This window comes from Mobula hypostoma, chromosome 13 (genome assembly GCF_963921235.1).
Source record: "Mobula hypostoma chromosome 13, sMobHyp1.1, whole genome shotgun sequence".
Taxonomy (NCBI): domain Eukaryota; kingdom Metazoa; phylum Chordata; class Chondrichthyes; order Myliobatiformes; family Myliobatidae; genus Mobula; species Mobula hypostoma.
The window spans coordinates 12,664,851-12,681,761 of NC_086109.1; the positions used below are offsets into that span (position 1 = coordinate 12,664,851).

At 41.6% G+C, this 16,911-nt stretch overlaps 2 protein-coding genes and 1 long non-coding RNA gene across 5 annotated transcripts in view; 2 read left to right on the top strand and 1 right to left on the bottom strand.

Annotated features, from left to right (window-relative positions):
* Window positions 1-16,911, top strand: part of LOC134355857 (uncharacterized) — a 545,005-nt gene that overhangs the window by 483,192 nt on the left and 44,902 nt on the right. Inside the window, exon 12 of the mRNA XM_063066362.1 lies at window positions 10,788-11,034. Coding sequence (XP_062922432.1) covers window positions 10,788-11,034 — 247 coding nt within the window. The remainder of the gene's footprint in view (window positions 1-10,787; window positions 11,035-16,911) is intronic.
* The window catches only part of LOC134355434 (Fc receptor-like protein 2), a 121,461-nt gene that overhangs the window by 45,306 nt on the left and 59,244 nt on the right, over window positions 1-16,911 (bottom strand). The window lies entirely within an intron of this gene.
* On the top strand, window positions 180-15,737 carry LOC134355436 (uncharacterized). Its single transcript, XR_010020073.1, has 4 exons — window positions 180-220; window positions 12,377-12,465; window positions 12,883-12,996; window positions 15,715-15,737. It is a non-coding gene; the product is annotated as an uncharacterized LOC134355436 (long non-coding RNA).

Here is a 16,911-nt window from a genome sequence, read left to right on the forward strand (position 1 = left end):
AAATATACTGATCATTTGAGGATGGTCAATCCAAAGCTATCTGCAGATGATATTGACAAGATGTTGACACACTGTATGTATGCAGAATGCTTGATGTGAATATATTGGAATTCAAGCTCCAGATACAACTCTAAATCAGAGTTCCCAGTGTCGATGAGTCTGATGATTTGACCTTTTGCAGAGACGCGATGAATCAGATCCTCCCAGACTGGTCTATAAGGTAAAGTGAAGGCTTCTGGATCACACAGATTCTGCTGGAATTTCACACCAAGATGAAATAGTCATACTTTTTCAGAATATGGACATATTTAACATCTGCGGAGAATTAACCTCTCTTGTCATTCATTAACAACTTCATGAAGGTGAAAAAAAAATGTTACCATACTTAAGGACATTGAGTTTTTTTAGCATTCCATTTCCAACATGTCACCTTCACAGATCTCAATTGTATGGCACCTTTTCACAATGTTTTCTTTTTGTTGCGCAAGCAACGATTTTTAACCCTGTCATGGCTGTGAACTGCTTAAGACCAGTTTACTCTATTAAATGCTGTTCTATGGACTCAAATGCCTGAGGTTGTTGTTGTATGTTTCAATAATTAATAAACAATCAGCTAATATTTTTATTAACAAATTGTTGATGCTAATAACTAATTTATCCTCTTGGCTTAGTTGAGAATGAAAATTCAAACATGCTGAACAGATCACATTCAGGTTCCTGGATTTTCTTGATGGAATCAAGACCATAGGGCCATAAACACAGGAGCAGGGTAAGGCCATTTGGCCCATAAAGTTTGCTTCGGCATTCTATCATAGCTGATATATTATCCCAGTAAACTCTATTCTCCTGCCCTCACTAATGAATATACCCAATGACTTGGTCTCCACAGCCATCTGTAATAATGAATTCCACAGATTCACCACCTCTGATGAAGGATATTCCTCCTTATTTCTGTTCTGAAGGGATGTCCCTCCATTCTGAGACTGTCCTTTGGTCCTTGGCTCCCCTACTAGTGGAAGCTGTATTTAATATTTCAGTTCTATATGAGTAATCTTGTGTGTTTGTGTGTGTGTGAAAATAATAAATTATGGGTTACATGTATAAATATGAGCTAGAATGATGATATATTTAATTCACATGATACATACACGCCTCACTTGAAGTCAAGAATATTCCCCGACTCCCGTATTTCCTTTTGAATTAGTTTGATGTTTTGATGTTACAAAACATACATTGGCAATGACGTATCTTTAAAATGAATGTTAGGTAGCTGTCAACCTGTTGAAACGCAGAGAAATATTTGAACTAAAAAAAACACTGCAAGTTAAAAAAATCGTAGCCCAGCACATACAAAGATGGTCAAGTTTAATTAAAAAACACCACAGCGCATGTTCTTCTGAAGGGAGAACACAATCAAGTTTTAAAAATGTCAGATATCAGAAGAATTCATCCATTCGTAAAGAGTGAGTACTGGGCGATAATCATCATTTAAAACAGCAGACACAGATGGCTACATTAGAAAGATTTGCTTGTCTGATTCCATTGCAGATAATTGGAATGTGTATCATCGTTGTTAGGTTGCATCTGGAATTTCCAGTTGGCGGAAAATTTCCCTCCACGCCGCTCTGACATATTGGGAAATCATGTACGTGGCAGGGGAATATGTATACTGAGCTAATTCAACACTAGCTTGAAGAAAATGTAATAGACAACAAGAAATGAGTGCAAATTTTTCCAAGTACTTTGCCTTTAAAGGCATATAGTTTGCTTCAAAGTTTGACTGCTCCAAACAAACCAGCAGAAATTAGCTTTGCTAATATTCTCAAGAACATTTAGAAACAATGCCACTGTTTATTGCAGAAAGCTTTAGGTTTCATAAGCAGAATCTAAAAGAAGGGGAGCCCACTTCAGTGTTCGTGGCTGAATTGAAGAGATTGCCTGACCATTGTCACCTCAATAATAGGCTTAAAGATGTACTGAGAGATTATTTATTTTGTGGAATCTTTCAAGAAAGCATTCAAAAATGACTCCTAACTGTAGCACAACTTACATTCAAGAGAGCAGGTAAAATTGCTGTTTCAATGGAAACCACACACAGAGATACAATTAAATTGCAGTCAGGAATGAAGGTGAGTGTGAACAAATTACATTGTCCAAACATAAACCGGCCTAGCTGAACAAATTGTGTTACCATTGTGTCAGGGGCTCACATTCACCAAACAAGTTGTCATAGTCCGGTCCGTGAAGTCCGTGTTCCGGTTCACGGTCCGGTTCATGGTTCCTCGTTCCAGGTTTTCTGGTTTTCCCCAGTTTCTGTTTGGGTCACATGTTTCTCATTTTGGGGCTGAGACATAAATACCTCTACGAACCAGGAATTCCCTGCTGGACTGTCCTGCTCCCCTCCCTGTCTTTTCCCCCTTGCCTGACTCTCTGCCTGGATACCTTGCCTGACTCTCTGCCTGCTCACTTCAAGACCAAGACCCCAAGCCTCAAGACCAGCACCCCCAGCCTGTCTCCAAGCCTCAAGACCAAGACCCCAAGCCTGTCTCCAAGCCTCAAGACCAAAACCCAAAGCCTGTCTCCAAGCCTCAAGACCAAGACCCCTAGCCTGTCTCCAAGCCTCCAGCCTCAAGACCCCTAGCCTGTCTCCAAGCCTCAAGCCTCAAGACCCCAACCTCCAGTCCTGCAGTCATGTCACGTCCATGCCTGGTTCTGGGACCTAAGACAAGACCCAGGTTTTGGGTCCTTGTCCAGTCTCTGGCTTGGGGTCCAAGCCCTAGTCTGCGTTCTTGTCCCTGCTCCTTGTCTGTATCCTGTGATGTCCCTACTCTAGTCGAGTCCTGTTCCTTGTACTTCAGTGTCTGTTTCTTGTATTTGGGTCCATTCCCAGAACCCCATTGTGACACAAATACAGGTTTAAAGCTAAAGCTTGCAGAAAGTGCAACAAAGTAGGACACATACAAAGAACTTGCCAGCCTGACAAAAATAAATGGATGGTACTAGGAAGAAAAAAAGCTAAAAAGTCAACTTGCAGCTTCGAAGAAGCACTAATCTGCATGCTGTAGATGAAAAATCTGATTATGATGAGAGTGACACAGGACTGCATAGCCTTGAGCTTTACTGTATGAAAATTAACAACAAACAAGCAATGTGGCTTACACCAGGAGTAAACGGCAAATTAATAAAATGGAATTAGGCACTGGTTCAGCTGTTTCAGTCATCCCACAAAATGAGTTTAAACAGCATTTGAAAGATACCAAAGTGAAGCCTGCAAATATTCAACTGAGAACTTATACTAGCAAAAGGATAACTCCTGTGGGAATGACATTCAGAACTGTGAGCCACATGGAGCTTGTATGTGGTAAAAACAGAAGGACCAGAGTTGTGGGGACTTGATTGGCTGAGACAACTGCTACTCGATTGGAGATCCATCCACCAATTGCATGCCACATCCCTTGCAATGAAGCCAACTGAAACCAAATTAAGAAAGGTACTAGATAATGCCACAACTGCCTCTTTGACATACACCATAAACCATTGCCTAACTGAGAACAAACAAGTGTTGGTTCCAACTTCCATGCCTCTGGTTGGAAAGCATATTCTAGTAAGGAAGGGCCACGCTGCTCAGAGGAAGAGTGAAAATGATGAAAGTACTAGTCGGACTACAACAGTTTTTATAGGCAACATGTCTGAGAAAGCTTCTGATATGTTAATCAGTCAGTTACTTGTGAAATGTGGCTTGGTTTTAACTGGAGGAGAGTTTAAGGATCTTCAGGAAAGTTGCAAGCATTTAGCTTTTCTGAGTATAAAGAACTGGAATCTGCTCTGTGTGTTTTATGGTTGTTTCAGGAATGTCAAGTAGGGGAAAAAATTGCTTGTAAAAGTAGATGCAAAGAGCAAAGACCAAAGCCCGGATCGATGAAAGGAAGGCCAAAAAGAAATAGAGTCAAAGGAGAGACAAAAACAGAGGATTTGCCACATGTTGTGGATGAGGAAACCTAGAGGACAGATCAGGTTGTAAACGGAGCAATAGAAGGATTAATAATAGAATACTCCAGTGAAGTAAATGCATGAACTAGAAGAAGAAATGGGAAAGAGAAGAAAGATGTCCATCGCAGTCAGAACCACTTCCTGCAGTCTCAGAGTCAACAGCTCCTACAACCACTGTGGAGGAGGCCCCAGAACCTGAGATGGTTTCACAGCTACAAGTCTCACCTGCTAAGCAGAGTGATCCTCTTTTTCAGGAAGGATGATATGCCACAAGAGTATGAAATCCTTCATATAGTGTACTGTATATATAGTGAGATGCATTTTCTATTCAGATGGAATTTATACCTAAGCTGCAAGGAGTGTTGTGTATTTAATTTTTCAGTAGCATTTGAGAAATATTGTAAATATTGTTTGATTAAGTATTCTTGTTTGTTTAAGTAATTAAATATGGTTCATAAGTAAAAGATATGAATTGATATGTCATGACACCAACACGTGATACATGCGCGCCTCACTTAAAGTAAAAACACAGTCTAAGATTCTCATTTCTCAGCGCTGTTGTTTGCTTTGAATTTGTTTACTGTTTTGGAGCTGCAAACCATAACAGGAACTTTTCATCAAATCCAGTTTCAGGTCAGGGATTCCTCATCAGGTCTGAGTTAAAAATGGAAGAGCGTTAGTTTAGAAAATTGATCTGGTAGGAGGAGTGATGTTAAGATAAAAGAGTATACAGTTGATTCCCAGGTTATGATCACTTGACTTATGGACACTTGTGCACACAAATGAACCTCTGTAACGTTACTTAATTCAAATTTCCAATGTACATTACTGTGCAAAAGTCTTAGGCATCCCAAGATAGTATAGCCTTCACCGAGTCCTGATCTCAACATCATACAGGCTATCTGGGGTTACCTGGAGAGTCAGAAGCAAACAAGACAGCCCAAGTCTGAAGAACAGTGGCAAGTTCTCCAAGTTGCTTGGAAAATACAGCTGAGTTTCTTATAAAACTGCATAACTGTGTGCCTAAGGGAATGGATGCTGTTCTAATGGCAAAGAGTGGTCACACCAAATATCGATTTTATTTAGCTTTTTTCTGTTTACTGCACTTTATAGTAAATATGTGATATTCAGTACCTTGACATTTCATTATTTTTGGAAGCCTCTTCGCTTTATAAAATATTTTTACTTATGCCTACAACTTCTGCACAGTACTGTATATACATATGTTTGCACCCGACATGTAGATTGTCAGTGCTGTGGGTGGTATAGAAGGTTGTCATAAGTTACAAACAGACAAAGACAGGATGCAGTGCTGGGTGGAGAAGTGGTAGATGGAGTTTAACACTGAAAAATATGTTGTGATACACTTTGGGTAATCGAACTTTAAGCCAGATTACAAGGTTAATGGCAGGATTCTTAACAGTGAGGAGTTACAGAGGGATATTGGGATCAAATATGTAGATCCTTTAAAGTTGTTGAGCAAGTTGAAACGGTGTTAAAGGTAAGAGTGACCATAATATGGTGGAATTCTTCATTAAGATGGAGAGTGACATAGTTAATTCAGAAACAAAGGTTCTGAACTTAAAGAAGGGTAACTTTGAAGGTATGAGACGTGAATTAGCTAAGATAGACTGGCAAATGACACTAAAAGGGTTGACGGTGGATATGCAATGGCAAGCATTTAAAGGTTGCATGGATGAACTACAACAATTGTTCATCCCAGTTTGGCAAAAGAATAAATCAAGGAAGGTAGTGCACCCGTGGCTGACAAGAGAAATTAGGGATAGTATCAATTCCAAAGAAGAAGCATACAAATTAGCCAGAGAAAGTGGCTCACCTGAGGACTGGGAGAAATTCAGAGTTCAGCAGAGGAGGACAAAGGGCTTAGTTAGGAAGGGGAAAAAAGATTATGAGAGAAAACTGGCAGGGAACATAAAAACGGACTGTAAAAGCTTTTATACATATGTAAAAAGGAAAAGACTGGTAAAGACAAATGTAGGTCCCCTGCAGACAGAAACAGGGGAAATGATTATGGGGAGCAAGGACATGGCAGACCAATTGAATAAATACTTTGGTTCTGTCTTCACTAAGGAGGACATAAATAATCTTCCAGAAATAGTAAGGGACAGAGGGTCCAGTGAGATGGAGGAACTGAGCGAAATACATGTTAGTAGGGAAGTGGTGTTAGTTAAATTGAAGGGATTGAAGGCAGGTAAATCCCCAGGGCCAGATGGTCTGCATCCGAGAGTGCTTAAGGAAGTAGCCCAAGAAATAGTGGATGCATTAGTGATAATTTTTCAAAACTTGTTAGATTCTGGATTAGTTCCTGAGGATTGGAGGGTGGCTAATGTAACCCCACTTTTTAAAAAAGGAGGGAGAGAGAAACCGGGGAATTATAGACCGGTTAGCCTAACGTCGGTGGTGGGGAAACTGCTGGAGTCAGTTATCAAGGATGTGATAACAGCACATTTGGAAAGCGGTGAAATGATCGGACAAAGTCAGCATGGACTTGTGAAAGGAAAATCATGTCTGACGAATCTCATAGAATTTTTTGAGGATGTAACTAGTAGAGTGGATAGGGGAGAACCAGTGGATGTGGTATATTTGGATTTTCAAAAGGTTTTTGACAAGGTCCCACACAGGAAATTAGTGTGGAAACTTAAAGCACACGGTATTGGGGGTAAGGTATTGGTGTGGGTGGAGAATTGGTTAGCAGACAGGAAGCAAAGAGTGGGAATAAACGGGACCTTTTCAGAATGGCAGGCGGTGACTAGTGGGGTACCGCAAGGCTCAGTGCTGGGACCCCAGTTGTTTACAATATATATTAATGACTTGGATGAGGGAATTCAATGCAGTATCTCTAAGTTTGCAGATGACACGAAGCTGGGTGGCAGTGTTAGCAGTGAGGAGGATGCTAAGAGGATGCAGGGTGACTTGGATAGGTTGGGTGAGTGGGCAAATTCATGGCAGATGCAATTTAATGTGGATAAATGTGAAGTTATCCACTTTGGTGGCAAAAATAGGAAAACAGATTATTATCTGAATGGTGGCCGATTAGGAAAAGGGGAGGTGCAACGAGACCTGGGTGTCATTATACACCAGTCATTGAAAGTGGGCATGCAGGTACAGCAGGCGGTGAAAAAGGCGAATGGTATGCTGGCAGTTATAGCGAGAGGATTCGAGTACAGGAGCAGGGAGGTACTACTGCAGTTGTACAAGGCCTTGGTGAGACCACACCTGGAGTATTGTGTGCAGTTTTGGTCCCCTAATCTGAGGAAAGACATCTTTGCCATAGAGGGAGTACAAAGAAGGTTCACCAGATTGATTCCTGGGATGGCAGGAGTTTCATATGAAGAAAGATTGAATGAACTGGGCTTGTACTCGTTGGAATTTAGAAGATTGAGGGGGGATCTGATTGAAACGTATAAGCTCCTAAAGGGATTGGACAGGCTAGATGCAGGAAGATTGTTCCCGATGTTGGGGAAGTCCAGAATGAGGGGTCACAGTTTGAGGATAGAGGGGAAGCCTTTTAGGACCGAGATTAGGAAAAACTTCTTCACACAGAGAGTGGTGAATCTGTGGAATTCTCTGCCACAGGAAACTGTTGAGGCCAGTTCATTGGCTATATTTAAGAGGGAGTTAGATATGGCCCTTGTAGCTACGGAGGTCAGGGGGTATGGAGGGAAGGCTGGGGCGGGGTTCTGAGTTGGATGATCAGCCATGATCATAATAAATGGCGGTGCAGGCTCGAAGGGCCGAATGGCCTACTCCTGCACCTATTTTCTATGTTTCTATGATGAATGAGGTGCTTGACTTCACCGGTTGAGGGGATCGAATTCAAGAGCCGTAAAGTAATGTCGCAGCTCTCGAAAACTCTGGTACGATCACTCTTGGAGCGTTGTGGAGAATAAGGCATAGATTGAGTGGACAGCCAGCACCCCCTTCTCATGGTGACAATGACCAATATCAGAGGAGATCCATTTAAGGTGAGTGGAAGAATGTTTAGCAGAGATGTAAGAAGTAAGTTTTTTGTTATACAGAGGGTGGTGGGTCCCTGGAACGCACTGCAGGCATGGGGGTAGAGGCTGATACAATAGGGACATTTAGAGACTCCTAGATGGGCTTGCACATGTATGTACGAAACAGAGTCTCATGGGCTATGCAGTTGGGAAGTATTTGATTGATCATGGAGTACGGATCAGCACAATACTGTGGGCCAAACTGTTATATGTTCTATGTTATAACAAAACTGGTTTACTTTCTCTCCACTTTTCAAAATTACTCTTTTTTCTCAGTTTTATTTGCAGTTGATCCTTTCGTTATAATACCATGAAGGTATGGATAACACAGTGAGTGATATTTCTGTGTTTTCTGATTTATCGGCAATATTTACTTTTTGGCATCTGTAAACACAGACCCATTCATTACTCAGGGGTAGTCTGTATGGAGATTGGTTAATACTGATTTGATCAATTGATAGGCAAAGCCCAGCCCAGCACAACAATGAGCATATCTACAGCAGTGTATTGCCATGAGAGAGCAGAATCCATCATCAAGGACGTCCATCATACAAACATGTTCTCTTCTCACTGGCAAGGACACAGAGAAGCCTTAGGCCCAAAGCCCACAGATTCAGGAAACTTCAGCTAACAGGCTCCTGAGCCAGAGTGGTTTACTTTGGTCACTTAACACAGAAAAGATCACTGAACACAGCCTGTACGCTCACTTTCAAGGACTCTACAATTTTATGTTCTCAGTATTAATTAATTTCTTATTTATTGTGTTTGCGCAGATTGGCTTCCTTTGCACATTTGTCGTTCATCAGTTTTTGTGTGTAGTTTTTCATTGATTCTATTGTTTTTCTTTGTTCTCCAATGAAAGCTTGCAAGAAAACGAATCTCTGGGTAGTATATAGTGATTTATATGTATTTTGAAAATAAATTTGCTTTGGATTTTTTGAGCTTTGATAAAGTGCATGATTACTTACCTATCAGAACACATTTTGTAGAAATGGAGTGAGAAAGAGACTCAAGCATAAAGATCTGCAGTCATGGCACAAATGTACTAAAGGACCAGCAGTAGAAATAAAAGTTGGGTGCTGATTAAAATGAGTCAGTTGCTGATTATTGGAGCTTGCATTGGTCATCAGGGTGTGAATCTGCAAATAAATGGTGTAAGTTTTCTCAGAACTAACACGTGACTGTAACCCATAAATGTACATACATAGAATAGAACATCCTGGAAATCGAACAAAGGGTGAACTTCATTATTGTAATTATAACCAGAGTAGTTTTTTTGCTGAAATATATGCACTTCAATAATAAACTCAATTTGAATTTTGAACTTTAAAATGCCTCACTGACAAGGAGCAATACAGCACAATATCCGTCACCTCCGATGCAAGGATGTGAAGCAAAAACACCAAATAACACCAATAACACCAGAGTCTGTTTGGAGCTCATGACCTCCTCAGGATAGGGTTAGCTAATGAGTGTTGATTATCTGCAGATAATTCCACATGCAGTGGTCCCACTTGTAAACCTGGACCTGTTAAACCTGAGCTTGTTAATAGTCTGAATGAAGGAACTTGTTTATTTTTTTTCTGCTGCAAAACAACACAGTTTACATCAGAAGACAGAGAAAACAAACCTGATTTTGATTCTGAAATGGACACTTCCCCGTTCCAGGCTGTCTCAAGCAGTTCTCAAAGGATATTGTTAGAACTTCTGTGTTGTTTACTTCTCTTAGAAAACAGAATTTAGGGAAGAACTAATAAATGCCTTATGTAAACAAGCTATTGCATCTCCTTCCTGCATTGCTCCATCACTTAAGAGCATAAGACCAGAAGACGTTAAGAGATAGGAACAGAATTAGGCCATTTAGCCCATTGCTTCTGCTCCACCATTCTGTAAGAGCTGATTTATTATTCACCTTAGCCCCATTTTCCCTGTAATCTTCGGCACCCTTCCTAATCAAAAACCTATCAACATCCACTTAAAATACCCCTAATGACTTAGACTCCACAGCAGTCTTTGCCAATGAATTCCACAGATTCACCACATCTGGCTAAAGAAATTCCTCCTCATCACTGTTCTCAAGGGAAGTCCTTATATTCTGAGTCTGTGCCCTCTGGTCCGAGACTCCCGCACCATAGGAAATATAGTCTCCACATACACTCCATTGAGTTTCCACGCCCTTCACTATAAAGAGGTTTCAATGAAACTTCCCCATCATTCTTCTAAACTCCAGCAAGTACAGGAGAGAGCCATCAACACCCCTTCATAAGTTAACCCTTTCCTTCCTGTGATGATTCCCATGAGTCTACTCTGGACCCTCTCCAAATACGACACACCTTTTCATGAATAGGGGTTCCAAGACTGCTCACCATATTCCAAGTGTGGTCTGACCAAGACCTTATAAAGCCTCAGTCCTTGGATAACTTCCCAAAAACAGACTGGAAAACATTTTATGATCCCACTGTTGTATTTACAGGGGTGCACAGGATTAGGATTAGTTTCAAACATAACGGCCTTTTCCCTTTTCCTCACCAAATTATTATCGATATTCAGTAATTATTTGTTGAAGGATGTTTTGTATCTCTGCACTTGTTCACGTCAGCATATTGCACCATGGTCATCGAGAAGTTTTCCAAAAAGTGATGGGGCAATGCAGGAAGAGACCCGAACATCTGTCAGTGTGTAGCATCTGTTGGTACTTCTCTATATTCTATTTGCTAAGATGAGCAATGAAGACAGAAGTTCTAACCACATCCTTCACTGAGGGTGAACATGACACAGATGACAGCAGTGACTGATGCAATAGAGTCGGAACCCAGAGCATCGGAGACCCGGGACCCGGAGCATTGGAGCCCGGATCACCGGAGATCCGGAGCACCAGAAGCCTGGAGACCTGGAATCCAGAGCATCGGAAGCCCGGAGATCCGGAAACCGGAGCATCAGAGCCCAGACTCGGAACTTGGAACATCAGAGCCCGGACCTCTGTTGGACACAGGACACGGAACACTGAGCTGGGGCTCCTCCTTGGGTACAGGACATAGAGCTGGGACTCTTCCCTTAGACACAGGACATGGAAAACTGAGCCAGGGCTCCTCCTTGGATACAGAACAAAGAGCCGGGACTCTTCTTTTAGTCACAGGACACTGAACACTGAGAGACCGGATTCCCTAACTCAGAGTAGCAGCACACGGCCGGACCTACTCAGTGGAGACGAGAACACGGAGAGACAGTTCCCTACTCAGGGTAGTGGCAAATGGCCAGACCTATCCAGTGGAGACGAGGACACGAGGAGACAGTTCCTAACATAGAGTAGCAGCAAAATGGCCGGACCTACTCACCAGAGACGAGGACACGAAGGGACGGTACCACACAACAATAGACAGTTCACACCTTGACATGAAATGGCTCCAAGTAGTGGCAAGCCCTTGATATGGCCCAGGAACTACAGACAGCAGCTCTAGTCTCACTCCGGTGGGTTAACTTGATGGACCCGCTCTGGTGAGGTAGCTCAGCGGCTCGATCAGGCAAGGTAATTTAACAGGCTGGCTCCGGTGAAGGGAGGCGACTTACTGGCACTGGCTTCGGGGAGAAGACTTGAGTAGCTCCGACGATGTAACCTGGCTCGTTCCGGCAGGGTGACTTGCTCGCACTTGCTTTGGTGATGTCCGATGACGATCTAGAGCCGAATAGCTGTAAGCCCGACACTAAATACTGCTCGTTCAGCTGAGACTCAAGTGCCTTTGATTACAGAGCCCAAGAAACACGGGGAAACAATGAATTAAGGAAGACAAGGAGTCAACGGTCCTGATTGTGACACAAAGTAAATTTAAAGGGACCCAGGGAATAACCAATCAGGACCTTGACACACTCATGCCTAATATACTGCACTGTTTTCTCCTCAGACAAATGTAACACACCCAAAGTAACAAAAGCTCTCCATATTTATTTAATTATTTAATCATTTAGTTATTTATATGCAATGTGAAATTAAAATTTTCTAAACAACTGTAAAACCAGCAAATAAAATTCAGGACAATATAAATCAGCCACGTTCTTGGATCACCTCAACTCTCACACCACAATGAAATCAAGGTTGAACAATGAAGCAACGTACACAAAATTCCAGAGGAACTTAGCAGGTGGGCAGTTGAACAATTAACACTGTTTAGTTACATTTCAAGATGGCACCAATAAGTAGCGACTATGCATGCAGCTCCAATGGGAATCATCAAATATTCCTATTTAGGACTGCTATAGTTAATTTCACGACATACAGTATGCCGGTGATGTTAAACCTGATTCTGATTCTGATTCTGTGTTTATTCTCCAATATGTGTGACATGTGGGAATTCTAATCCCTTGGACTGAAGCTCTCCTCAGACTCCATCTGCCCCAGGGAATCGCACAGCATGAATCTGGATAGATCACCCTTCGACTAACATAGAAAGAAGTGCAGAAGGTAAGATAGAAATGTCTTCTTCTTGGACAAATGTGACCTATACATTGACTGTGCCCCATGAATCTATGAGAAAAAGAAACTACAGGAGCTGTCTACGTATGCAGACTATTTCCTTTCAAAATGGAGTTGATTTGGTTTAAGAAGAGATCTGACGTGGATTTTACCCACTGTGAATGGGTAATTCCATTCAGTGGGTTTTCCCCTCATACTGGACTGAAGCAAGGTGAAATCCCATCACAGCTCTTGAAATTGCACCGAAAACTGGAATAGAATTCAGAAAGGTAAGCTTTTAAGGCTCCTTCGAAGATCGGCCATGGCCTTTAGAGAGGGGAGAGAATGAAGTGAAGTACTGTCTGCTGGGTTTGCATGAAAAACCCTTTCACATCACACCTATTTCCTATTTTTTTCCTTTCTCAGCAGCAAGTTCTATAAAACACGTTTGATTGAATGATCATCAAGGCAGATCCAGAATGATGCACAAATCTTGGAGTCCATAATTCCCCAAAATTTGGAATCGGGGGAGATGGTAAAGTAGGTGGTAAAGAGAGCTTATGGCATTGGGCCAGCATTAATCATTCAAGAATTTATGTTACAAATGTATAAAAATACAGTTAGAACACACTTGGGGATTGCCTGTATTAGAAGACCATAAAACCAGAAGACATATGTATCCAGAGAGCCATGCCTGTCACGGCTCAACACTGCCCTCTACCTGGTCAGAAGGCACACCACATGCCAGTCAACATTGCACCCCTCCCAACCAATCAATGCACACTTAACCATTGGCCACCTTAATTGGATTAACCCATCTAGCACCAAGCCATTGGCCCCCTGATGAATCACCTGGACTGGACTCTCCAGCCCCCTGACCCATAAAGGGTGCTACATGTGCTTGGGTTGCTCTCCTTTTTGCCATCCTCGAGGGACCACCCTGCTTCACTCCAGGCTGAAGACTACACAACAGTGCTGGAGACATGTGGTGCACTGTGCATTGAATAGGGTTTTGGGAGCGTTTATTGTTGTCTCTGTAGCAGAGAGCAGTGTCTACCCATAGTCAAGGGGTGGCAGGTATTGCAGTTACTTTTCCCTTGCTTGTATATGTACCTGTACTTTGTCCTCACACTGTTTTCCTGTGTATTGTACTGCTGACCCGACTTTTCCCATGCTTGACTATTCTAAGCGTGTTTGTCCGAATATTGTAGCTGCTTGTGTTGTCCTCAAGCTCTTCTCCCCTTGTGAATAAACTCCTTATTGTTAAAACTGTGTGTCCAGAATCCTTGCCTTTGAGGCCCAAAGAATCTATCTCATTTCCATCATAACACCATAGGAGAAGAATTAGGCTATCCTTCCCATTGGATCTATTCCAACATTTCATCATTCAAAAGTTCAAAGTGCAATGTATATTTATTTTCAACTCTTAAAATCCATCTCTTTTTGGCAGCCACAAAACAAAGAAACCCAAAATAGCCCATCAATAAAAGAAGATCAAAAATCTCCTGAAGTGCAGAGAGAGAGAGAAATGTGCAAAAACAATAAAAGAAAGCAAATGGTATTTAGAATGAAAGTACGTCCTCAGACTCGAAGCCCAGAGCAGCCTGAGCAGGCCATAGCATCAGCCTGAATTTAGAGTACAGCATGGTAAATGTCGTGGAGCCTGTAAACACGAAGCCCACAACTTCTTACTCACAATCACAAAAACACTTAACATGTGCTCTTTCCCTTTCCACCATGAGCACTTCTCCCAATGACTCAACACACCTAACATTTTTAATCAAGCAAAATATCAAACTTCTGGAGGATTCCAGGGAGACAGGTGTGTTCTACATAGGCAGAGTGGACAGCATTTCAGATTAATCCTCTGCTTCAGGACAAATCCAGATCTTTATTTTTGCTTCAAGTTAAAATATCTGCTGTTGCTTGTGGCTGAGAAGTTCAGATATAGGAGCAGAATTAGGTATTTGGCTCATTGAGCCTGCTCCGCCAATTCATCATGGAAAATCCAATTTTGCTCTTAGCCCCAATCTCCTGCTTTTCTCCCCATATCTATTCATGCTCTGACCAATGAAGAAGCTATCAATCTTTGCCTTAATTATACATGAAGACTCGGCCTCCACAGCTTCATGTGGCAAAAATTCCAGAGGTTCACCAATCTCTGACTTTGAAATTCCTCCTCATCTCCATTCTAAATTCACACACCCCTATTCTGAGGCTATGTTGTCTAGTCTTAGACTCTCCCACCAAAGGAAGCATCCTTTCCACATCCACTCTACCAAGGCCTCTCACCATGTGATAGGTTTCAATTAGGTCTCTGCTCATTCTTCTGAATTCTATTGAATATAGGCCTAGAGCCATCAAATGCTCTTCATATGAAATGCCATTCAATTCTGGAATCATTTTCATGAAATTCCTTTGAACCCCCTCCAGTTTCAGCACATCCTTTTCAAGATAAGGAGCTGCTCGCAATACTCCAAATGAGGCCTCACTAGTATTTTATGAAGTCTCAACATTACATCTTTGCTTTTATATTCTAACATCATATTTGCCTTCCTTACCACAGACTCAACCTGCAAAATAACCTTGAGGGAATCCTGCACAAGAACTCTCAAGTCCCTTTGTGCCTCAGTTTTTGGTATTTTCTCTCCATTTAGAAAGTAGTTCATCCTTTCATTTCTTCTATCAAAGTGCATGACCAAACACTTCCCGACACTCTATTCCATCAGCCATTTCTTTGCCCATTCTCAGATACTTAAAGAAGGTGTATGATGTGCTGGACTTCACTAGTTGATGTGATTGAGTTCAAGAGCCACAAGGAAATATTGCAGCTCTATAAAACTCTGGTTTGATCACACATGGAGTATTGTGGAGTATAAAGCATAGATTGAGTGGATAGGCAGCACACCGATCTCATCATGACAAAGACCAGTACCAGAGGACACCCATTTAAAGTGAGTGGAGGAAAGTTTAGGGGAGATGTAAGAGGTACAGTGAGTGGCAGCTCACTGGAATGCACTGTAGGTTTGATGATAGAGGCTGATACAACAGGGACATTTAAGAAGCTCTGAGAGAGCCACATACATATATGTATTAAAATAGAGTGTTAAGTGCAACGTAGGAGGGAAGAATTAGCTTGATCATGGAATACAATTTAGCACTAATCTGGGGGCCAAAGGGCCTGTACTGTGCTGTAGTGTTCTATGTTCTCTGTTCCTACAAATATCATAATGAGTTTTTGTTCTCATCTCTTTTCAGAATTTCTCCTTTTTAGTTTTATATGCAGTTGATGCCCTTCATTAGAATACCATGGAGGTATGGATACCATATTGAATGATATTTGTCTGTTTTCTAATTTGTGGGCAATATTGACTTACATGCTTCTATAAAAAACAGAGCCATTCGTGACTCAGAGATGGTCTGTGTGGAAATTGGTCAAGACTGATCAGATCATAGGTAAAGCCCTCCCATACAATGAGCAGACCGACAAAGGAGGGTTTCCACAAGAAAGCAGGATCCATCATCAAGGATCCTCATCATCCAGACATGCTCTCTTCTCACTGCTCCCTTTGGAAAGTCCCAATCAGCTTCAGGAACAGTTCAGCCATTGGACTCCTGAACCAGGTATTGATAACTTCACTCAGCTCAACAGTGAAGTGCTCACTGAACACGACCTATGGACTGGCTTTCAATGTCTCCACAACTCATGTCTCAGTCTTATATTTACAATCAATAATTTTTTTGTATTTGCATAGTTTACCTTCCATTGCAGATTATATTTTGTCAGCTCTTGTGTGCAGTTTTTATTGATTCTATTGTACTACTTTGTTCTACTGTGAATGCCTGTAAGAAAATGGAACTGAGGATAGAATATGGTAACGCATACAAACTTTGCTACTAAAGTTACTATGAAGATTTTCAAGTTTGATAAGGTTACTGACTTTTCATAACACATTTTGTCGAAATGGAGTGAGAAAGAGACACAGCATGAACATTTCCAGTCACTATACAGAGGTCTTAAAGCAGAATGAGCAATGGAAATAAAAGTTGGGTGCTGAATAAAATGAGAGAGCTGCAAATTATTGCAGCTTACATTGGTCATCAGGGCATGAATCTGCAAATAGATGGTGTGACTTTTCTCAGTATAGATCTGTGACTGTAACCCATGAATGTACAAGAAATGGTTTTGAAAATGAGAGAAGGTGAACTGCATTATTGTCATTATAATCAGGATAGTTTAAGCTGACATGTATGTACCTTCATAATAAATTGAATTTGAATTTTGAACTTTGAAAAGCCTCAGCGGCTGGTAGGAATATGGCATAATAACCTTTGCCTGCTGTGTGAGGATGTGACACAATAACACTGGAGTCCGATGAAGCTCATGCCCTCTTCAGCTCAGGGTTATCTGATGGGTGTTGATTGCCTGGGGGTAATTCCAGAACCTGTGGTCCC